The sequence below is a fragment of the Medicago sativa genome, chromosome 7 (genome assembly GCF_051527215.1).
Source record: "Medicago sativa cultivar Bolivia chromosome 7, Bolivia_mono, whole genome shotgun sequence".
NCBI classification, from domain to species: domain Eukaryota; kingdom Viridiplantae; phylum Streptophyta; class Magnoliopsida; order Fabales; family Fabaceae; genus Medicago; species Medicago sativa.
In genome coordinates this window covers 82,940,712-82,964,529 of record NC_140755.1, presented here as the reverse complement: position 1 = coordinate 82,964,529, position 23,818 = coordinate 82,940,712, and the positions used below count along the sequence as shown (strand labels likewise).

Sequence of the window (23,818 nt, the reverse complement as noted above, 5' to 3'; positions counted from 1 at the left end):
TTTATTTCATCGGTTACGTCTCCACGTCAAGTAATCTCAATTTCCCAATCACCCATTTCTTTTGATTTCTGTCAAAATATTTCCAAACACATAAAAGTTGACACATAAACGCAAACAAAACATATTATTGAAGCTTCCATCGTCTTTAACCTAATGAGTGTACGAAATCGAAGCTTCCCCATAACGATAGACACATGGACATGGCTAAAGAACACAACAACATACATATATGCTTGTTTGTTTATACTTTATACCAATGAAATCCACCATATCTTTATTATGTTTTTTATAAATGATGTGGCATCACAACATTTGTTTGTGATTAATCAATTCCAAAATTGTTCCCTTCTACCCCTTAACATACTTTATATTTGTGATTTGTCAATTCTAAAATGTTCCTTTCCACCCCTTAATATATACTTAACTTAGAGTAATGATATTTTGACATCCATCATGTGAGTACAATCTTGGTTGACAATCCAACTTTGTCATCCAACTTTGTTGACAATCTTGGTTTTCTCACTTCTTATTGGTCAAAAACAATGGAGAGAGAAAAAGGAAGAGAGAGGATAACAACATCATGTGAGTATGAGAGAGAAAGTTGTCAAAAAGTTGTCAAAAAGTGGTTGTCAAAATATCATTTCTCCTTAACTTAATATACTATAATAAAATCAATTACAGCTAAACTGTTAAGCAAGCTAAAACAACAATTGGTTGTTCACTATCAAAGTTCACTAGAAATATCAGAGGGACGACCTCACATACGTTTGCTTTGATGGAACAATAATTTTATTAGTAAATGCATTGATGGAGCAACAATAAGTATAAGCAAGGTATATTCTTGTTACTTTATTTTTTTGTATGGTATGACTAAAATTGCCAATGGAATGAACTATATTTTATTAAAAACAATGACTACAATCTTTTCAAAAAGCTTATAATAAAAAAAAAACAATCTTTTCAAGATATTGTAGTGATTTTTGAAAATAAACAGCTTCTTAGAAATAGCTCATCCCCCAATCCCTAAACACTATTTCAAAATATTTATTATTGATTTTTATCCTTCCTTTTTATTTAGGAAAATTCGTGTAATAATATTTTTTAACTTTTTTATGGCACAATAATAATATTTTACTAATATGTTAAAACACACACTAAAATTAAATGATAAGAATAATTTAAATGATGACAACTTATGATGTCATAATTAATTTCTAAGAGTTAATAAGATTTTAGTGCAAGAATTTCTTCATTCTTTCGGTATTTCATTTTGTCATGTTTTTCTTAAAGTGTCTTTATAATTATGTATGCAGTGAAATGTATGTATCTCTGCAATTAATTTTGCGGTATTTCCACAGTAAAAATGCCAAAATTGTAGTATCAACGCTACAATCAAAGAATCAAAGGTTCAAACTCCGATTACTTCAGTTGTGTTTGATTTTACAATGCGAATAAAAATCGGAACATTTATTCATATGTCCCTAAAATGGACACATCCCCTAATCCCTTCCCTTTCAATAACCAACAAAGCATGACAACAGAAATGGCCCATCCAATTACCTTCTCAGATCAAAAGGGCGGAGAAAAAAAACCACAATCCCTCAAACCAAACTTAATTTCAGAACCACCAACAATCAAGGTGAGTGGGGCATCTAGCATCTAGAAAATGGCATAACATAAATACAAATAATTGGCTCGGATATAAAAAAAGAAGCAAGATTTATCCATTGCTGAATAAAATAACATTCATTTTACAACGTTTGGAAGTGATCCTTCTTCAAACATACAAAAAGCAAAGCAACTAACAATCAAAGGTTTAAATTACAAAATCGCGGTCAAATGCAGCGATTAGAGACATCAAAACCATCTATGTTCCAGCCCAGATCACAGTCGAGGACCCTTTCTTCTTTCAAAACCATACTAATAATACTAATAACTCTACAGCTTCAACTTTCCCTAATATCTATAAGGCATGGATTCAAAAAACCACAAATCCAACTGCCTTGTAGGAATACACACTATGTGACTTGATCTTCAAAGATATCTTCATCTCACAAGTATATACTGCTTCAAGATATTACACCCAACCTACACTGTACAAAGGATGAAGTCAGAAGATGTGGTTGCCTACAAACTGACCACATCATCTCCAAGCAGTGACCAAGGGTCTCTCCTTTGAGACTTCAGATTTTGATGTTAACGAAGGTACGGCTTCGGTAGCCACCTCTTCATTTGCAGGGGTATGTACAGGCTGACAGGGCTTTGGTGTGTATGTAAAGTTAAGATCTCTGTTTTCAGATAGAGCTATGAGCTCTTTTTCCTCTAAACCTTTGGTTGGCTCCAAGCTGCATCTATCTGGAGTGTGTTTGGCCAATGCATCTCTAAACTTCTTGATCTGTCATCAAATAAAACTATATCAGTTATCTTCAAATTCAATTTTGTTACTAATAAGGAATCTATGATCAAATAAGCCAACAAATTACATCAAAATCCAAGCACATGAATTACAACTAATAAGGAATTTATCATCACAAATCCAAGCACATGAAATTCCACATAAATCTGTAGCAAGCAACAAAATTCCTAAAATATGCAATATGAACATTTAACTAAATACCAATAAACACAATCCGATTTCAAACATGCATAGTATGAACTAATCAAATTTATACCAGGTAATTACACAAATAAATCAAGGTATCACATCATCATAAATATAATTGATATAGCATAGAGACTAACCGTGGCATTGGTGCAGCTAAAGCTGCATACGCGACCTTGAGCGCCTCTATAGAATCGGAAGAAAGGAAGAACATGAACATTAAGGCTATAACACATGGATTTATGCTCCTCATAGTTCACTTGAAGGAACTCAACATCAGGATTCATCTCTGCAAATTGACATATCTGTCATAAAAGCAAAAACAAAAGACCATCAGAACCACAAATACAATAACAAAATATGCAAATTATGAGCAATTTATCTATGAATTAGTTAACTTCGGTGTGAAGAATAGTACCTTAGGATGAAGGGCTTTGCATCCACCACAACCAGGAGAGAAAAAATCAACAATCACAAGTTTGTCCCCTGCGTTTAAAAGTGAATCTACAAGATCTTGTGCTGAAGTCACCTCTCTCATGTTAGGTTGATGACCCTTTTCCCACCATTTCTGAATTTTGCCTACTCTTAGTGTCATCTGCAAAATTTCACATCAGGAACAACATCAATAAGCAAATTCCAGAAAAACCTCAACAAAAAATACAAAACCTTCTAAAAAAAAATTCAAAATTGAAATTATTAGGGTCTTAATTCTAACATAAAGTCAAACAATTAAAAGGGTCCTAACTCTTGCAAAAAAACAAAATAAAAACATAATAAAATCAGATTAGGATACTAAAACATAATAAGGGTTATGCAGAAAAATTGACATAATTTCTATGAACTAACAGGATCTTAATTATTACAAAAAAACAAATTAAAATACAATAGCATCAGATTAAGGTATGAAATCCATAAGGGTTATCAGAAAAATTAACATAATTTCAAACCAAAAGGGTCTTAATTATTGCAAAAAGAAATAAATTAAAACATAATAAAATAAGATTAAGGTGTGAAAATCAAAAGGGTATGTATTGAAATTAATGACCAACCTTAGGAGCAGCTGAAACTGAAAATTGTGAATTGACCCTTTTGGGTGTTGATCTATTTACACGAAAGATAGCTTTTTTGCCATGAAACTCAGATGAAAAGGAGGAAGAAGATCTGAGAAGCTGAGATTTCAGCTTCAAAGATGGAAAACTTTTCACACCGGTGTTAAAGCTACATGTTTTAGGAACCATGGATACCCTTTGACGTTGCTGGTTTCTGTTTCCATGCCAGGATGAAACAAGGCTTGTTTTGATCAAAGTTTCCGCCATTGAAAATCAATTTTTTTGTTCAAAAACCTTTGAATTTTGAAGAGAGGAAAAAATGTTAGAGAGAGAAAAAAAGAACAACGCTTCTTCTTAGACAAGAAAGTGCAGAAAAAGGGTTCCCATAAAAACGCTTTATCCACAAGCAAAGTGGGACAAGGTTGCGGTCTTGAAAGGGAAACGTAATAAAGCAAAATAAAAACCTTTTTTTTTGTGTACAAGAAATTTTTTGTTACAAAAAGTTTAAATGAATTTTTTTTTAAATTAAGATGTTAATAATTAGTTGTTAAATTAATTTTTCTCTTTCATGCAATTTAAAACTAGGACCTCAAACTCTTTTTTACATTCATTCAAGTTAGTCGAGATGAGCTTTAAAAGTCATATGAATTGAGACCGACTTCAAAGATCAACTAATAAATAATTTTACACGTTGTCGATTTAAGAAATTTCTTCCATGACATTGAATTCATGGCAATCAATTTCTTATCAATTGAATCAAATCATAAAAAAAAAAACCAAACATGTTAAGAAATTAATTGAAAAATAAAAGTAAAAAAAGTGGATAAAGTTGAAATATTCAATGGATAGAATAAGATTCGTATTTGACGGCTTTGATGAAGTTTGATTAGTACGTCGGTAAGATCGGACGGTTGTTAAGGAAAGTGGAGAGACACGTGGTTATGAGTTGTGGTGGTGTTGGAGGTAACAAATGGATAAGAGACCTTTAGGGTGTGTTTGGATCACCAAAGAAAGTAAGAGGAAAGATTGTAAGAGGAAAGATTGTTAAAGGAAAGAAAGTATGAGGAAAGTGAATGGAAAGTGAGATGATTTGTTAGGTTGTTTGGTATGAATGAAAGTGATAAGAAAGTGAGAGGAAAGAAAGTTATGATTATATTAAATGACATAAAAGCCCTTATGTTAAAAATTAGTACAAAAAAGTAGAATAAAAAAAATAAGGGCGATTTTGTAAATAGTCTTCAAAGATGAGGGCGATTTTGTAAATGCACAAAAATAATAGCATTCCATATGTTTCCTTGCTGTTTTGGGCGGAAAGCTTTCTGCAGTGGGGTCCACCAAAAAGCAAGGTTTCTTTCCTCTTTATATATCAACCAAACAATGGAAAGAATGGTTTTCTATAATCTTTCTTTCCTTGCTGCTTTCCAACCACACTCTTTCCTTAGAACCAAACAGTGCCTTAAGGTATTGTGGGGCCCACTTATGCGGTGAAGTGCATAGGTTGAGGTGGAACCACGTTGCATGATAAATGGTTTTGGATAATGGGGCACTAGGGTTAACTTTTTTTCCTTCTTTGCCACCTCATTGCCACTAATTCAATTTCGTCTTTTTCTTGGTTTGAAATTTGAAAGAGTTGGTGAAAATAATTGTAATCAATCACCTATTGTCACAAAAATTAAAAATCAAATTCTGGTCAATATACTTCAAAAAAATTATGGTCAATATAATTTCTTCGTTAAAATAAATTGTGGAAGTCGGCACATAGCATAGTTTAGAAAAATAATTAAAAGAGAGATAAAAATATTCAAAGTACAATTTTTTTTTTTGACTAAATCAAACCACTACTTTATTAAATTGAGAGAAAAATGAGAATCTTTGCATTGATCGGACACCAGTGTTCTTTTTTCATAATAAAATAAACGATTGTATCGTAGGATTTTTTTTTGACAAAATATCGTAGGATTTAAAACTTTGTAAAAATGGTCATGTATAAAGTGAGACTTGAATTTGTTGTGGTCATCCGATCTTAATTAGACAATCGATAAATAATAAATTTGATTTTTAATTTTTGACTTCAAATACGTCGAGATTAAATCAGAATTGTTATATCTTAATCAGAAGACCAAACGATTGATTGCGTGTCTGCACGGACTTGCTGAATGCAACAAATTCTGATTGATATAGAGTGTGAATAAATGTTATAAATTAAAGAGTAAATTACACTCATCTCGCCTCAAAGATGTTTGAATTGCATTTTCATCCCCTCTTATGTTAAAATATACACTCTACTCTCTTGACATGAAAAATTTATACTCCCCTCCCCAATAAGATGCTTGAATTACATTCCCTTAATAATTAAATATGCACTACAGTTTAATCTATTTTAACATAAATAAATATTTTTATGATATATACAAATTTCGAACCACCATTTAAGAAAAATAAATTAATTTCTTTATAATTTAAATGTTAATGATTATTAAATTTAAATATTTTCCTATTAATTTTATAATTTAGAGTATAAAATTAACTTTTAAATAAACATACTTTATTGTCTTTAGTAGTTTTTCACATTTTTTTATTTTATTTTGGGTTTTTCATGTTTTATAATAGGGTTTAAAACTATATATTAATGTAATTTATACTATATCAATCAATAGTATATATATAAAGTAAGGTTTTTATGCCACGTGTCACTTCCACATTCATTCTCAATATTTTTATTATTTTTTCTATTTTTAAGAACCAATATTTTATTTAACATAAATATCTCAACAACATTTTGATCTTATCCACTCAATATTTTCTTTAAATTTTTATTGAATTTCTAATATTTTATGTAGCAGAAATATCTAAACAAACTACACATAATACTTTCAGCAAAGTTTACATATACGATCTTATTTTATGATTAAAAGACTCCAATTCGTTTATTTGTTTTTAGGAAAAGAAGCTTCAATTAGTTATTACTAATCTTTTAGCACTATATCATTCAATTAGTTTTTATGTTTGAGGAAAAAAGAGGTTCGATTAGTTTTTTTTTTTGATAAAAAAGGTTTGATTAGTTATTATGTTATCTTTTAGCAACATATTCTAATGCAAATGTTAACTATAAATAAATAAATTTTCGTTAATCACATATTTACATATTTTGAGCACAAACAGAAACCCCAAACCTTTTTTTCATCTAACATTTTTCCTTCTTCAGGTTTGTCAAACACCAATTTTATTATTTCTCATACATATACTTTGATATATATATATATATATTTCAACCACTTTCTTCCCTTTCAATAGATTTTTCTCTTTCATACGCATGGGCCACGAAACAAACTCATGACCACATGTTTAAAAGGACCCAAAACTCTTACCATTTGGACTAATTCATTATTGATTTTGTTACACTTTTTATTCTTGCATTGAACATTCATCTCATAATTTATATTTATTTTTATTACATTATTATAATTTTAAATTTAAATAAATTCAATCTAATATACTGACACGTGTATTCATGCACACAAACTTATAAAACTTATTTAATATCTAACCCGGGCAACGCCGGGTCTCTAAACTAGTACTATATATAAAGATAACTACCTCTTTAAGCACTTTTGGGATGACTTTTTCTTTCAAAAAATGCCCCTAATTTTTAATACAAATAACACATGTAACAAATAGATAAGAATAAATTTAAATATTAAAATAATAGTGTAACAAATACAAATGTCCAGTTTTTTCCTTTATCATTTAAAAAATGTAACAAACTAGATGAGTGTAACTATACTTACTTTTTCATCATCCCAATTATACCCTTAAACAAAAAAAAATTCTATAATAAAGATTGTTGTTGGTGTCATTAAAAGAAAAGAATTTAGATTATATTTTTTTTTGTTATATTGTTAGTTTAATTGAAATAGATAATCATGGTTAGTTTGATTTGTTATAATTTGAAAGCAAAAAACATTTATATTTTTACTTTTAAAAAAATCAAAATTTCATAAAAAGACACCGTTCATAATTTTCAAACGTTAGCACAATAAAAAGAGCGAAAAGACGGGCACACCCATCTTTTCGCTAGTTGTGAATAAAAAATAGGGAAAAATATTTGTTCAAATTTTGATTATATTAAAATATGTATTCCTTTCTTTTTAACTATTTTTTTCGTCCTCGTGAGCTTAGCTCAGTTGGTATGGACAATGCATAATATAATATATGCAAGGTTCGGGGTTCGAACCCCGACCACCACAAAAAAAAAAACTATTTTTTTTCGAAGTGTGTTAGATTAGGTTCGGGGTTCGAACCCCGACCACCACAAAAAAAAAACTATTTTTTTTCGAAGTGTGTTAGATTATTAATTTTTTTGTTAGATTGTTAGAAATAAAAAAATTATTGAGGGAGTAAAGTGTAGGTTTTTTTTTTTTGTCAGGAGTAAAGTGTAGGTTTTATTTTCGGGGTTCGAACCCCGACCACCACAAAAAAAAAAAACTATTTTTTTTCGAAGTGTGTTAGATTATTAATTTTTTTTGTTAGATTGTTAGAAATAAAAAAAATTATTGAGGGAGTAACGTGTAGGTTTTTTTTTTTTTGGTCAGGAGTAAAGTGTAGGTTTTAACATAAGAGGGGAAGAAAATGTAATTCAAGTTTCTCTTAGGGGAGGGGAGTGAAATATTTTTTAATATGTTTTGAATAAGAGGGGAGATGAGTGTATATTTTACAATAAAAGGGGAGGGGAATGTAATTCAAGCATCTTTGAGGGTTGGGGTGTGTAATTTACTCTAAATTAAATGAAAAATAAAAAAAAATTAGGAGAAAAAAAAAAGAAGATACCGGCATCATATAAATGAAATATGACGTATATACTTTTGACTTAATTGCTATTTTGGTCCTTTAACTATTTATTTTCTATCATTTCAATTCTATAATTAATTTTTGCTTCGTCCGAGTCCCTTAAATTCATCTTTGTTATTCAATCTGGTCCTTTAAGTCAAGATATTAATCTCAAATGTCTAAGGTGGACCAACATAGACCAACATTGTAGACGGTCCACCAAAAACTTTATTACTCCTTCCGTTTCAAAATGAGTGTCGCTTTAGCAAAAAAAATTTGTTTCAAAATGAGTGTCGCTTTAAGTTTCCAATGCAATAATAACTTTTTCTTTTCAATTGTACACTCCAATTAATACTATGCACACTACTTCCAAAGTATTACTTTTAAAACTAACCAATAGTTAATAAGGATAATTTAGTAAAATAACCATTCTCTTTCTTTTAATCATTGCATTTCTTAATATGTGTGTAAACACCTAAAACGACACTCATTTTGAAACGGAGGGAGTAACATTTTTAATCTTAATTGTTGGATCAATTTATCACCCCCTAATTTTTTTTTTCTTTAGTTTTTTCATCTTCATTTCTCCTCCTCCCCCCTCCTCCTCATGCTTCTTCTTAATTAAACTTGAGGAATAATCTATTTGCTTCTTTCTTTCCTTAAAAAAAAAATCTAAATTTTTTTTTAATGATAATTGCATTCGTTAAACTCTTTTATCGTAAGCAGAGCTTATTGCTTTAGTTTTATATAATTAATTAATCCTAATTGCAAACATGTTAAAAAAACTATACCTAAAAATAAATATCCTATTAATCAAATCATATTGATGATTTAGAAACAAACGAATTTTCCTCAATCGATAGTAGGTTAGACGAATTCAAGCATAACCGAATGAGGGTCAACCAAATCTTTATTGACTCTACTGAAGCATACGAAGCTCATGAAAATATCAGGGGTCATGCTAACTGGTGCCCTTGGAGCACTGGTTAAGCATACCAAAAAAAGGGAATTATTAAAATAAAAGGAAATTATTTTGACATTTTATGAATTAATTACACAATTTTCAAATGTAATAAATACTATATGATTTACTTTTTTAGTATCCTTAACCAGTGTTCGGAGGCGCTGATTAGCATTTCCCAAATATCGGACTTAGTGAAAGTTATTAGTCAATTCTTCAACTAACTTTCATGTTCAAGACACATACATACTACTCACTAACAACGTCTTTTCGTGGTTTCATAGTTGAATCCTTACAAACATAACCAAGACGACGATTAAATGACAATGCTTTGCTCCTATTTTGAGTGCGTTTGAAAAATAATAAATGATGTACCATGAATATTCGAAGTTTATTGATGTATATCACTTCAATTTGTTCATGCCACTCTTAGACTAATGAATAAAATAGCTTAATGATTTTTTTTTGCACAAACTAAAATGAGATATATTAATAACGCCGGCAATACACCCTGCACAAGACGTACAAAGAGTAGATTACCGGAAAATATTTACAAATACAAAGTGCCAGAAACACAAAAACCGGCCAACCAACCGTCAAAAGAATTCAAAAAGGAACACCCATACAAAGAAACGGATGTGTCCACCAATCATACCAGCTATAACTAAAAGATGTATACTTTGCTTTCAACCATAAAAAAGAATAACACTTAACTTTGTCGAGTAAACCATGGGTATCGGAAGGCTCGTTTTGAAAAATGCAATTATTCCGATTCTTCCAAATAACCCAAACGCAAGAATACCATACACTTTGCAGGAAAGCATGAGTGCATCTAGGAAGTCCCGCCATATAACAAAAATGATTGTGATGATCATGTAACTCTAAGGGTTGCACAAAATACAAGCCTAACCACGAACAAACAGAATGCCATAAAGTGAGTGATGTGCCGCATTCTAAAAAGAGATGGTTTGCTGTTTCGGTCATATCACAACCAGCCACACATGAAGCCGCTGTCTGATGAATAATATTTCGTCTTAAAAGATTGTCACAAGTCGGAAGTCGGTTACGGAGCAAACGCCAAACAAACATTGAGACCTTTGTCGGAATAAACTTATGCCACACATTGTCAATGAGGCTCCTATCCACCTGTTCACCGTGATCAGTAACAATTCGATACGCCTCCCGAACCGTGTAACCATGAATAGGATCAAGTGCCCAACGCCACTTATCAGTAGCACCAACCTGCAAAACAACGTTATGTAATAATAATGAGCACTCCCGCACCCTCTCCTCCTCCCACGCTAACAACCGGCGTCTCCACTCCCACGCCCTCCCATCATCCTCCCACCCCTCCCTCTCCATCTCCGCCGCCGTACACTCCTTATTTACAGCCAAATCAAAAAGTCTAGGAAATTTAAATCGCAACGGTGATTCCCCAACCCAATGATCAAACCAAAATAAAGTAGTAGAACCATCTCCCACAACCCGTCGGACATTACCTTCAAACCAATTTCCCACACCCTCTCCAACCCCCCCTCGGATATTACAAATCATCCGCCACCAAGGAGAACCATATCTACCCCCCTCCTTCAACCGACTCCCCTCCTCACCATAACGAGCCTTTAGCACACGATACCACAACCCCTCCTTATCCACTAACATCCTCCAACACCATTTTCCTAACAAAGACAAATTAAAATCTCCTAACCTCCTAACCCCCAACCCTCCATCCTCCTTAGGAACACAAATAGAGTCCCATTTTATCCATGCTATTTTCCTATTATCCTCACTTCCCCCCAAAAAAATCTTTTAAATATAGATTCGATAGAAGAAATTATACCTGCGGGAGCCTTGAAGAAGGAAAGAAAGTAAATCGGAAGCGAAGACATGACAGATTTCAGCAGAATCAGACGACCACCAAAGGACAGAAATTTGTTGTTCCATGTAGACAAACGAGCAATTATACGATCAATTACGGGCTTCCAAAAACTTAATTTTCTATAGTCCCCACCAATTGGCAATCCCAAATACAAAAAAGGAATAGAACCCCTCCGACAATTCATAACCATTGATGCCTCTGTCAACCACGAATCATTTATGTTAACACCAGTAATCATACTCTTGTGAAAATTGACCTTCAGCCCCGATATTTCCTCAAACAAAAGTAACACCGCACGCAAAGATCGCACATTCAACCAACTCTTTTCTCCTAAAATGAGAGTGTCATCAGCAAACTGGAGGTGAGTGAGCCTCACTTCCCTATCTCGGCCCACACCATAACCACTAAAGAGTTGCGCCTCCACCATAGCATTCATCAAAATATTAAAACCTTCGGCAGCCAATAAAAATAGAAACGGCGAAAGAGGGTCCCCTTGGCGAAGACCCCTCTCTAGCCTAAACTCATCCGTCGGACAACCATTAACTAGAACCGACGCTGTAGCCGTTCCCACACATTCATGTATCCATTTCCGCCACAATGTTGGAAAATTCATATTACTCATCACAGAATCGAGATAATTTAAATCAACCGAGTCATAAGCCTTCTCGAAATCTACTTTAAACATAAGGAGTTCTTTTTTCATGCGTCTTGCTTCATCCACCACCTCATTGGCGATCAGAATACCATCCAAGATTTGCTTCCCTTTAACAAAAGCCGATTGGGTATCGGAGATAACACTATCAAGAACACCTCGAAGTCTATTAGCGAGAACCTTCGCAAGAACCTTATACATGCATCCAACCAGAGAAATCGGTCGAAAATCGTTGAGCTGTTGAGGACTAGTCACCTTTGGAATCAGTGCGATAAAAGTGGAATTCACACCTTTTGTCAATTTCCCATTTCTATGGAATTCCGCCATAAATCTCATAAAATCTATTTTCACCAAGTCCCAGAATTGTTTAAGGAAACCAAAACTGACACCATTCGGCCCCGGGCTCTTAAAACTGTCACAGTCCTAAATTGCTTGCTTGACCTCTTCCAAGGAAAAAGGTTTTGTCAAACCACCGGCTTGAGCATAAGATAATTTGCGAAATGGGAGAGCATCCACATCTGGCCGAACCACCTCAAGACTTTTAAAGTGATTAGTAAAATGATTCAAGACTGTAGCTCTGACATTTTGAACCCCTTCAACACGATTACCATTTACAGTCACCGTATGAATATTATTACGACGTCTACGTGATGACATAATTCCATGAAAAAATTTAGAATTTTCATCTCCTTCTTGTAGCCGTTTTAGCCTTGATTTTTGCCAGTTCATGCTATTCAAACTTCGACATTGAGAATGTAAATTGACTGACAACTCATGAATTTCCGCCACCTCCTCTTCTTCAAGCGCTAATGACTCTCCCTTTGAATCCAAGAAAGCAATTCGATTTTTAGTCTCCACAATCTTGCTCTCCAAATTCTGAGAGTGTTGTTGATGCCACTCCTTTAAGCAAGATTTAATCATTTTCAACTTATGTTTCAACACATAACCGCCCCACCCCGTAACATTAAAGGAAGCCCATTTCTCACGGACAAATTCATCATAACCAGAAAAATCAGCCCAACATTTAAGCATTCTCAAAGGTCGAGGTCCCCAATTTGCTTCATCAACATGTAACACCAAGGGAACGTGGTCAGAGAGACCCCGCTGATACGCTACCTGAATACAATTTGGCCACGCCTCACACCACTTCTCCGACAACAAAAATCTGTCCAATCTACTCATAGAGATACCGTCACCGCGATACCAGGTAAATAAACGACCACAAATAGGCAAATCAATCAAAGAAGTATCTTCAATAAATGTGTTGAACATATCTGCTTCCGTCTGTCTGAAAATAGTGCTCCTCCCCTTACGTTCTTCCAAGCTGCGCACTGAATTAAAATCCCCACAAACACATATACACAAGTCGGCCTTACTTAGAACAAGTGAAGTCAACCGCTCCCACATAATTCTTTTAGCTGACACATCACAAGGTGCATACACATTAATAATAACAATCTCTTCACTGGTAAGAATTACCCTTCCATAAATAACAAGGACATTTGAAAAGCTCATGGAGGCCGACACATCTATAAGAGAACTATTCCACACCGTAATCATACCACCTGAAGCACCTACTGAAGGTTGAAAAGAATAACTGAATGGTTCATCCCCCCAAATTGTTTTAATCAAAAAATCATCGACAACACCTAACTTTGATTCTTGAATACATAACACATAAGGACACTTTTCTTGAACTAACCGACGGACCTCCACCCTTTTCTCCCCTCCTCCTAACCCCCTGACATTATAAGAAAGTATCTTCATTAAAAACCACCTTCCACCCACACACCACCACCTCCACTCAACTCAATATCCACCTACTGCCCCCTCCTCCAAAACTCCCCCACCCGCTGCCCTCCAACTTCTCCTACCCTCCTTAGACAACAAATTAAAGCTATTATTAGGATCACCCTTGAAAGACACTCCAACTACCTTTCCTAACTTCTTAACATCCTCATTAACCACCTCCGCTTTCTCGTGCAACACCACCCAATTTTCCAACTCCTTATTGACACTTGAAATAGAATTTGATGTCTCAGAAGTATTATTACCCACATGCCTTGATGAATTTGATGACTTGCGTGCTTGACGTTTCTTCACCCGCTTCTTAAGAATTTTTAAAATATCTCGTCTATCGGTCGACGGCATACGAGCAATTTTTTTGAGAAACCCGGCTGTATGTTTGAAATTGATGGATTTCCTCCTCTTGATGTGGTGATTCAACTCAATAGAAACATCCTTCTCATCTTGCGTCACTTGCACGTTACCGTTGTCCTGATTCCAGTTGGATGTAGAAACATTTAGACCTTCACTCACAGACTTACGAGGAAGCCAATCAAGACTCCATGGACCATGAGGCCGAGATTGAGCTGCTGGCTGATCTGCTGGTTGCTGCACTTCACCCTTAAGCTCTTTAGAAGCTTCTTTATCTTGCTTAAAAATAACTGGTTCCAAAACAGGTGCTGAATAACAATTCTATAGCTTGCTGGCAACCGTTTCCACACCTTTAACAACATCACAAACTGAAGCATCACAAACAGAATGTTTCCCCCCCTTCTTCCCTTCATGAGCGCTCCACTCCTTATGCAAATCATCCACAAGATCATCCAATTCCCACTCTCCTTGAACCTCCTCCATACCATTCACATTATTAAATTGTGGTAATGTTTCCGGCCGAGATTCGGACTCCGCTTCAGACAAAAAAGCATCCTCCCCCAAATGATACCCCCATTCTTCCACAATCTTAATATTATAGAGGCTGCCATCAATAATAAAATCTGACTTCAAATGCACAATATCCAAGTTAGACGTTGAAATTAAAATACGTGCAAAATCCAATCTAGCTTTATCCACCGTACACTCGTCAAGTCGAACAAACCTTCCCGCGTCCATTACACACAATTTGAAAAACTCAACGTTCCAAGCATGAAACGGTACACCGTAAACTCGTAACCATGCACCACGCTCATACTTAGCATCTGAATCCGACCACTTATGAAGATTATTAAACAACATGCCAAAGAAATGCAACGCATTATTAAATACATGCCATATATCTTCCCCACCTTTGCAATGGAGAAATACCCTATCACCGCCCATCGGAGTGACGACCACATTATGAAAACCGGCATCTTCCATACGTTGTTGTAGCGCCAAAATTGAGTCCTCGACAACCACCGTAGCAACCATACCAGAAGTAGCCCACTTGCGGTCTTCAATTTTAGATGTATACCTTGGGAGAAAACAACCAGAAACCTGTTCCTTAATATCATTTTTATTTTTCTGCAGATTTTTCTGGACAACCAGATTTTTCTTCAATTTTAGCTTAATGATTGAGAAGGCATTGCTAAAAAATTAGGGGGACGTACAATAGACAGCAAACATAAATAATAAATAAAAGTTTTACATTTTCAAAATAGATAAAATTAATAATAAATAAAATAGTTTTATAATTAAGTAGGCATTAACAAAAAAATTAGGTAGACAGTAAACATAAACAAGAGATAAAACTATGAACCTTATATTAAACTGTGCCTTTCCCCTAAAATAATACAAGTTAACATGACCCCAAGTCTTTTTACCATAAAAATAAAAGTTGTTCAGCATCCTGCACGAGGGCAATAATGTAATATATTAATACTGGCATTTCCATCTAGAAGAGTTTAGAGAGTTTAGTGGAGAAGACAGAAAAGTCTCACCATTCAATGGGCTGCTTTTCTGCCCATAGATTTTGAATTTGTAAGTCATATAGTCTATTTTTTTTGAGTATTACTTTTCCCACCCTATGGTCTTCTCCCGTGCCCTGTAAATTTTTCAAAAATGCCCTTGTGCATTCCGGATTATAGAATCCGGATTGCATTAGCACCATGAAAAAAAGTATAAATGATGGAATTTTGAATTTTGGGTGTAAAAATCATGGAGCAAATGATAGATGAGAACTTTTGTATATTGTTAGTGCACTCCAATGTGCTCCTGGCTTGGTTGAACTTATTATACATGTAAACATGATTACCTAAGCTTCTTAGCTTATTTCTTATTGTTGTATTTTGACACTTTAATTTTTACACTTCAGAGTTACATCGATGTTTCTACCGTACAAGTGTCGGATCATTCAGAAGAGTTAGAATGCAGTAGTGATTGCCTTAATAATCTGCAGATGGTGAATATCCATGTTAGAGCATGTAGAATTTCTCAGCATGCAATGAGTTTGATACGGTTCATACTTGCAAATTCAACATCGTTAAGGACTCTTACTTTTAAAGTTTGTCCTGGTTCTAAGAGTTTAGATGCACATAGAATTTTAGAAGATTTGTTACATATGAACAATTTGGTGCTGGTGCATTCCGGAATATAGAATCCGGATTGCATCAGCACCATGAAAAAAGGGTGTTTAGGGGGTTTTCGGATTATGTAATCCGAAAAAATCATGTAACGCGCCCTATTTTTTGAGCTTTCCGGATTACAAAATCCGAAAAAATCCGTAACTCACGTTGAAAGTCAACAAATAGGGTGAAAAATGATGTTTCCGGATTACATAATCCAGAATACGTTAAACAATTCGGATTTTGTAATCCGGAATGTGCTTATATGGAGGATTTCTCTAGTATGACCAATACTTTTTTTCCAGAAACAAGCTTTGAATTGCATAAAAAATGGTTGGGATATTTTGTTGGGAAGAATAAATCCTTGGAACCCGGTGTTGGAGTACTTATTTCTCTACATAACAATGCTCAAAGTATGAAGTTGACATATCCGTAACTCTTGTGATGAATGAGACAAGTAAAGTTTCAATACTCACTTCAAAGCATTAGAATCATGACCTAACAAGTATTTGAAAACTTCATTCAGTGCTGATGCCTTTGGAAGAAAGAAATTAAGAAAGACAACTCAGTAATATCATTCATATTATATTTAAAATCTGCAGCACATTGCAGAATATACTTCTCTCCATAAATGTTAAGTGCACCGTTATTTTTAAAATTTGTAGCTTGTACATAACCAATTCCACAGCAATAGAAAGCTTAAAATCAAAAAAATTCTGGAAAAACATCATTCCGGATTATAAAATCCGGAAAACTCCAAGGGTAATTTTGGAAAAAAATAGGGCGCGCGAGGAAAGGCATAGGGTGGGAAAAGTAATACTCATTTTTTTTTTCATGTAGTGTATTTTGATGAGAGTAAATAGCCAAAGACCCTCCCGAAATTGCAAGGTTCATCAATTACCCCCCTGTAGTTAACGAAACATCAATTACCCCCCTGAAATTGTTAAACGTTAGTCAATTACCCCCCTCCGTTAATTTCCTCCATCAACATGCTGATGTGGCAGTTAACTGCCCACGTGGCACTGCCACATGGTCAGAAAAGGCATGCCACGTCAGGGGGGGGTAATTGACTATATTTTTTAATTTTTTTTTTGAAAAAAATCTGATTTTTTTTTTTAAAAAAAAAATCTGATTTTTTTTTCTTTTCAAAATCAACATTTGTGCCACCCACGGACCTTGCAAATATCCCCCTGAAATTTAACATTAATGTGCAAATACCCCCTCAAATTTAAAATTTATGTAGCAAATACCCCATAAAATTTATAACTTATATGCTTATATCCTCTCCAAACTTAAAACTTATATGCAAATTACACCTTGAATCATAAAACTTTGATGGTAAATTAAAACTTATTCATAATCTATAATTTACTATATCTCTAATATAAGAAAAAATCACAACTTTAAAATAAAACTGACATGTGGATCATAACAGATCACCTATTAGGATTCTGGAAGCCAAACACAACGTTTACTGTGCAATCATTGGGGAGAAAGTGTGCATGAAGATTGAAGATGGTTCATGGAGCCCAATTGGGAGGGAATGGACACTCAAGAAGTGGTCATAACTATGTTGTGGACACTCAACATGCTGATGAGGAATTATGTGTTGCTTAATAGTATTTTGGCGGCTAGTAGGCTTTTATTTTGGCGGCTAGTAGGCTTTGTGGAAACAATAGCTACTTGTTTCTCTAATGTGTAACAATAAAACAAACATGTTTGTTTTATTTTAAAGTTGTGATTTTTTTCTTTTTTATTGTAATTAGAGATATAGTAAATTATATATTATGAATAAATTTTACTTTACCATCAAAGTTTTATGATTCAAGGTGTAACTTACATATAAGTTTTAACTTTGGAGAGAATATTTGCATTTAAGTTATAAATTTCATGGGGTATTTGCTACATAAATTTTAAATTTAAGGGGGTATTTGCACATTAATGTTAAATTTCAGGGGGGTATTTGCAAGGTCCGTGGGTGGCACAAATGTTGATTTTGAAAAGAAAAAAAATCAGATTTTTTTCAAAAAAATCAGATTTTTTTTAAAAAAAAAATTAAATTTTTTCAACAAAAACTTAAAAAATATAGTCAATTACCCCCCTATGACGTGGCATGCCTTTTCTGACCATGTGGCAGTGCCACGTGGATAGTTAACTGCCACATCAGCATGTTGGATGGAGAAAATTAACGGAGGGGGGGGGGGGGGGGGGGGGGTAATTGACTAACGTTTAACAATTTCAGGGGGTAATTGATGTTTCGTTAACAACAGGGGGGTAATTGATGAACCTTGCAATTTCGGGGGGTCTTTGGCTATTTACTCATTTTGATGAAGTATGAATGTAAGGACACAATATTATTTTTGGGGAAGTGTCATGTTAACTTGTGCCCTAAGGGCACATGTTAAGGAACCCAAAAAGAGTAACTTTGTATTGGAAAATATTATATTTTAACTTTTTAAAAGTTGACTACATGGCTTTTAATACGTATATTTCTATAATAAATTCCTTAACATGTGCCCTTGAGGGCACAAGTTAACATTTGCCAAAGACTTTTTATCCCATCAATGTGGCATCTTCCATACCTACTCAAGTAGCTAAATTGTTACAGTAACTTCTTTTTTCACTCACAAGACAAGAAGCTAGCATGGTCTTCTTCACCATTTGCTTATCTCTTCTCCCTCTCCAAATTGCAATGCATGTGGGACATTGCATTTGCATAAAAAATTTCTTATGAAGTTGATCCTTGATTTTTACCTCGAAGCACTCAATGGGACATCGTTTTGTATTGTTGAAGACAATGAAGGTAACGTATAACACTTCTTCTCCTTAAATCAAATTATTTTTCTTCTCCTTAAATCAAATTATTTTTCCATTTGAACCTCGCAAAATTTTAGAAGTAAAAACATAAAAAGAGTGGAAATCTGTCTAGACAACCGTGTGACCAACCCAGCCAGACTGTGCTGGCTGAGCCAGACTGTGCTGGCTGAGAACGATCCTCTACAGACAACTTATGATTCATCATAGAACCGTTAATCACGCTCCGATCACACGGTCTCTTCCATTTGAACCTCGCAAAATTTTAGAAGTAAAAACATAAAAAGAGTGGAAATAATCTGTCTAGACAACCGTGTGACCAACCCAGCCAGACTGTGCTGGCTGAGAACGATCCTCTACAGACAACAAAAAAAGAGTGGAAATCTGTCTAGACAACCGTACCAACCCAGCCAGACTGTGCTGGCTGAGAACGATCCTCTACAGACTACAAAAAGAGTGGAAATCTGTCTAGACAACCGTGTGACCAACCCAGCCAGACTGTGCTGGCTGAGAACGATCCTCTACAGACAACTTATGATTCTTCATAGAACCGTTAATCACGCTCTGATCACACGGTCTCTTCCATTTGAACCTCGCAAAATTTTAGAAGTAAAAACATAAAAAGAGTGGAAATAATCTGTCTAGACAACCGTGTGACCAACCCAGCCAGACTGTGCTGGCTGAGAACGATCCTCTACAGACAACAAAAAAAGAGTGGCTGAGAACGATCCTCTACAAACAAAACAACTTATGATGATTCCCGTGGGTCTCATCATAGAACCGTTAATCACGCTCTGATCACACGGTCTCAAATCCTCATCTGTCTCCTTAAAAATAAAATCAAGGACATCAGACTGTGCCGGCTGAGAACGATCCTCTACAGACAACAAAAAAAGAGTGGCTGAGAATAATCACGCTCTGATCACACGGTCTGAAATCCTCATCTGTCTCTTTAAAAATAAAATCAAGGACATAGTAATACGATCCTATATAACAGATCCTGTTCAAGTAAGGTCGTGACAATTGCTCTGCGTGTAAATTATATAAACATTTAGTATAAACCTAAACCAAACGATGTGGGACTATATTTCATGTTTGTAGTATTAGTTTCCAAAATGAGGTTTCTGTCTTTTGTTTTCACGTGGCCTTGTTACTATCAATGCTCATCAATTTAGCATAGCGTTTGATGAATTTTTCTTCACTCAAAAGTTAGTGGTAAAATGATGCAATTAGTGTTAGATTATGTGTGTGTGAAAGTAACGAGTTCAACAATTAATTCTTTCTTGGCTGGTTCAAGTTCAACAATTATACCTGAACCAGATGGTCTAAAGTCTGAACCCTGTGTTTTTGACATTAATGTCTCTTGCTGAAGCTGGCTTCAGACTGGATCTTGCAGGTAAATGTGATGATCCAGAGAGCATCAAAGACTATAGACCAATTTCAATGTGCTATACATAATCCTATAAGAGGTGTTGTCAAACAGATTAAAACCTCTTCTTGCCATGTTTATATCTCTAGAGCAAGCGGCTTTTGTCCAGGGCAGATCCATTCTCAATAATGTTCTTGTTGCTTTTGAAATAATTCACTACATGAAATGTTAATCTCAGGCCTGTATTGGCGAAGAAGTGTGAATTGGTTGAGCTGGAAAAGATTGACTGGAAGAAAAGAGCATGGAGGTCTAGGCTATCAAGATTTCCCAGGATTTAACCTTGCAATGCTTGGGAAGCAACGATGGAGTCTTTTGACCAACAAAGATACTATCAGATATAGCATCCTCAAAGCAAAATACTTTTCCTGAGAAGATTTAATGGAAGCAGCATTGGACCACAATCCTAGTTTTATTTGGTGTAGCATCTCGACTTCTCAAGAGTTTCTTTTGGTTTCTTAAGGTTCATTTTCGGTGGAAAATTGGTATCGATCCATATATATTTGTACCAAGTCTTGGCTTGTATTCAGTACTATGCATTCCCACAATCTTCTTTCAATGCTCAATTTGGTCGATTTAAAGTTGAAGATTGCAATTGCCAAATTAAAGAAAATGGAACCCTCAGCTACTGCAACAAATTTTGACTCCTGCAGATTGCTTCCAAATTTGGAAAATCCCTCTTCACCCTTGCCACCATAATGATATGAGAATTCGGATGTATACTGGAGATGGAAAGTACACCGGTAAGTCCTCTTTTAGACTTTACATGGTTACTTTTACACTTTCTTGTGAAATTGATGTGAATGGTAATTGGCACCTACTGTGAGCTCAACCAAAGAAAATTTCTGTGTCCAATCACTTGTGTTAACTGTGATGCAAAAAACGAAAGCTCCTGCCACATTCTTTTCTCTTGTGGCCTTGCTGTGACAGTTCTGCAGAAGCTGGATATTTTGGAATCAGCTCAGTCTGTTGCTGATTCAAAGTGATCAATTTGCTTCTGTTCTCTTTGGTGCCTGCAATATTCTTTCCCAAGCAAACTTGCAGCAGTTCTGTGTTACTATATTTTTCGTTTGGAGTGCACGAACTTTGGAAGGGCAAAGTGTGGGATGCTAACCAGATTTTAGCTCGAGTGAAACACTTCCTTGCGGATCAAAACTGGGTGAGTATAAAAACAGATCCCAAGCATGACTCCTCTCATCCTCTGCCTGCTGAAAAGTGCCACAAACCGCAGACGGTTATCTCAAATGCAATGCAGACTCATCTTTCTTCCAAGAGATGCATACAGTAGGAACAGGTCTGGTGCTTGGATGGAAGTCAATGAAGGAGAGGCTTTTAGCCTTTTTGCAAGCCATGCACAGGATGCTTAATAGGGCAGAGGCAAAGGTGATCTTTGAGATTGACGCAAGCAAGTTGTAATATGATTCTCAACGGTACAGTAGACAATATAGAATTTGGGACTATAATTGCTGAATGTATTTATATTCTACATAGCCAACAAATTTACCACATGAAATGTAAGTCCCAGGGCTGTATTGGTGTTGTATTATGAAGCTTGACATAATCAAAAGCCAACAAAATTATCAAGTGGCTTTTGTGAAAAGAGAAATGAGAAATGAATACGGTCGCTTCACCTGTGCCGTGCTGGTCACTCAAACTCTTGTTGCTAGTTTCTCTATATTTACTTTTTGCCAAATGATATGAATTGAGTTTGTTTCTCTTTATTAAAAAATAAAGTTCAACTTTTACACGGAATCATTTGATAGCAGATAGCCCCTATTTTTATTTTTATTTTTTATATAAGAGCAGATAGCCCTTCTATCTCTGTTGTGAAATTTTCAATCTTGTTCTTTTTGCTCTAACTCAAACAACAGGTTTTATTTCATGCCAAAGCTTATTTGTTTAACATAGTATTAGAGTTGAGAAGTAGCTTCCATCCTTTAGGAACCACAGTGCATTCTAAGCGATCCAACAAAGTAAAAAATTTGCAAATATTATGTAATCTATTTTACTTATAGTGGCTGGTGGATCTTAGCTTCGCTCAACATCTGTTTTGGTGGTTTTGTTCTTACACTAAGCAAACTTGTGCTAGTGCAGGTAGTAGAAGGTGGTAGTGAAAAGTATAGGTTCATGATGTTGGTGTTTGCTGATTTCACATTGTTGGAGAAGGATTGGCAATAGGAACAAGGTGGCTGGTGGTGCAGTTCACAATGGGGTCTTGGATTTGGTCATCACAGGAACATAAGGTTTGCTTTTGAGTGAGAGGACAGGCTAATTATTTTGACATGTTTCTGAAACAGCAAAATGGTGGGGGATGCTACTTATGTTAATAGATAATAGTGTAGTACCATTGTTGAAATTTAAGTAGTGGTTGAAATGTAACTCTTGTTTTCACATTAATAAAAAAATCATTTCCAAAAAAAAAATAAAAAAAATGGTGCAAAGATGTAGAGCAGTGGCTAATAAAGTTTGCAGTTTGTATCTTAATCTAATATAATACTGTAGATCTCTGCAAAACCATTTTTTCTTGGTTTAACTGCCTTAATGCACAAGAAATGATATGGTATGTTTGGCAAACTTCATTTTTCTTTTAGTTATATTAATTGTCCAGTTATGGATTTTCAAGAGCTTTGATGTCTTGAGGAGGCCGATGAGATTATTTTCATACTGTGAATCAAAGACTTCGCAGGTTATTCATCTGTTATTTTCCAATTTCAAAGTGAAAGGAAATGGCATTATGTATTGCTTGACATTATTTAGCATTTGATATTCGTAATGTCAGATGTTCTTCTAGCGACAAGTTCATCAAAGGGCAAAGCAAACTCACAATCAGCAATATCCAATGGCAAGTTCAAGATTGTCTGGACGAAGTACTTTGTGTATGTATGATTTGACAGTGATTTTTACAGAACAGCGATGCTATTCATCGCGATGGAAATCCTCACGAGGGACTCACAAAATGAGTTTCTTAGTTATAATGGTCGAACTAAATAAAAGGCTGAATTAGTGGAATTCAGGTGTTGCTGATGTCATGTTATATATATATATATATATATATATATATATATATATATATATATATATATATCGGGATAAATTCAGGAAATTTATGTCACTCTACATAGCATTTTTCTTTACAGAATCGTAGTGCCACTTTAATTTTCGCAAAAACTACCCTTTAAAACATAAAAATCACGTTTTGCCAAACTCGTTATTCCGAACATTCCCTTTATATTATTGTGACAGATGGAAGGGAAAGGTGGTTGAAGTGATATGCATCCATTGA

General features: G+C 34.7%; 4 protein-coding genes and 1 long non-coding RNA gene across 8 annotated transcripts; 1 reads left to right on the top strand and 4 right to left on the bottom strand.

Moving 5' to 3' along the window:
* Nucleotides 1-1,702: 1,702 nt before the first annotated feature.
* ACHT4 (atypical CYS HIS rich thioredoxin 4) lies at nucleotides 1,703-4,019 on the bottom strand. Its single transcript, XM_085727662.1, has 4 exons — nucleotides 3,652-4,019; nucleotides 3,021-3,197; nucleotides 2,743-2,907; nucleotides 1,703-2,395 (listed from the first exon to the last, which is right to left on the bottom strand). Exons 1-4 carry the CDS (start codon nucleotides 3,916-3,918, stop codon nucleotides 2,144-2,146), a joined length of 861 nt encoding a protein of 286 aa, XP_085583788.1. The 5' UTR covers nucleotides 3,919-4,019; the 3' UTR covers nucleotides 1,703-2,143.
* A 5,326-nt stretch (nucleotides 4,020-9,345) lies between these two features.
* Nucleotides 9,346-12,297, bottom strand: LOC146909314 (uncharacterized). The gene is made up of 3 exons (XM_085729343.1): nucleotides 11,332-12,297; nucleotides 10,350-11,173; nucleotides 9,346-9,460 (listed from the first exon to the last, which is right to left on the bottom strand). The coding sequence occupies exons 1-3, from the start codon at nucleotides 12,295-12,297 to the stop codon at nucleotides 9,346-9,348; spliced, it is 1,905 nt and encodes a 634-aa protein (XP_085585469.1).
* A 96-nt stretch (nucleotides 12,298-12,393) lies between these two features.
* LOC146909313 (uncharacterized) lies at nucleotides 12,394-13,737 on the bottom strand. Its single transcript, XM_085729342.1, has one exon. The coding sequence runs from the start codon at nucleotides 13,735-13,737 to the stop codon at nucleotides 12,394-12,396; it is 1,344 nt and encodes a 447-aa protein (XP_085585468.1).
* Nucleotides 13,738-13,779: 42 nt separating this feature from the next.
* On the bottom strand, nucleotides 13,780-15,162 carry LOC146909312 (uncharacterized). The gene is made up of 2 exons (XM_085729341.1): nucleotides 14,478-15,162; nucleotides 13,780-14,417 (listed from the first exon to the last, which is right to left on the bottom strand). The coding sequence occupies exons 1-2, from the start codon at nucleotides 15,160-15,162 to the stop codon at nucleotides 13,780-13,782; spliced, it is 1,323 nt and encodes a 440-aa protein (XP_085585467.1).
* Nucleotides 15,163-18,896: 3,734 nt separating this feature from the next.
* LOC146909311 (uncharacterized) lies at nucleotides 18,897-23,159 on the top strand. 4 transcript variants are annotated; one of them, XR_015018925.1, is made up of 2 exons: nucleotides 18,897-19,098; nucleotides 20,482-23,159. It is a non-coding gene; the product is annotated as an uncharacterized LOC146909311 (long non-coding RNA). The 4 variants fall into 4 exon arrangements; XR_015018927.1 differs by having other exon boundaries at nucleotides 18,903-19,098; nucleotides 20,717-23,159; XR_015018926.1 differs by having other exon boundaries at nucleotides 18,903-19,098; nucleotides 20,506-23,159.
* Nucleotides 23,160-23,818: the final 659 nt, after the last annotated feature.

Bases quoted from the DNA above. Each gene is read 5' to 3' on its own strand.
- ACHT4 (XM_085727662.1), bottom strand. From the start codon at position 3,918: ATGGCGGAAACTTTGATCAAAACAAGCCTTGTTTCATCCTGGCATGGA. The intron at 2,908-3,020 runs GTACTATTCTTC...CTTTTATGACAG, and splicing joins GCAAAGCCCTTCATCCTAAG to ATATGTCAATTTGCAGAGAT. The intron at 2,396-2,742 runs GTTAGTCTCTAT...ATTTGATGACAG, and splicing joins TTAGCTGCACCAATGCCACG to ATCAAGAAGTTTAGAGATGC.
- LOC146909314 (XM_085729343.1), bottom strand. From the start codon at position 12,297: ATGGCGGAATTCCATAGAAATGGGAAATTGACAAAAGGTGTGAATTCC. The intron at 11,174-11,331 runs GTCATGTCTTCG...TGTGTTCCTAAG, and splicing joins GTCTGATTCTGCTGAAATCT to GAGGATGGAGGGTTGGGGGT. The intron at 9,461-10,349 runs GTTAGGCTTGTA...ATGCTTAACCAG, and splicing joins TGGCATTCTGTTTGTTCGTG to TGCTCCAAGGGCACCAGTTA.
- LOC146909313 (XM_085729342.1), bottom strand. From the start codon at position 13,737: ATGAAGATACTTTCTTATAATGTCAGGGGGTTAGGAGGAGGGGAGAAA.
- LOC146909312 (XM_085729341.1), bottom strand. From the start codon at position 15,162: ATGGTTGCTACGGTGGTTGTCGAGGACTCAATTTTGGCGCTACAACAA. The intron at 14,418-14,477 runs GTGTGGAAACGG...TTTTGGAACCAG, and splicing joins AGTTTGTGATGTTGTTAAAG to TTATTTTTAAGCAAGATAAA.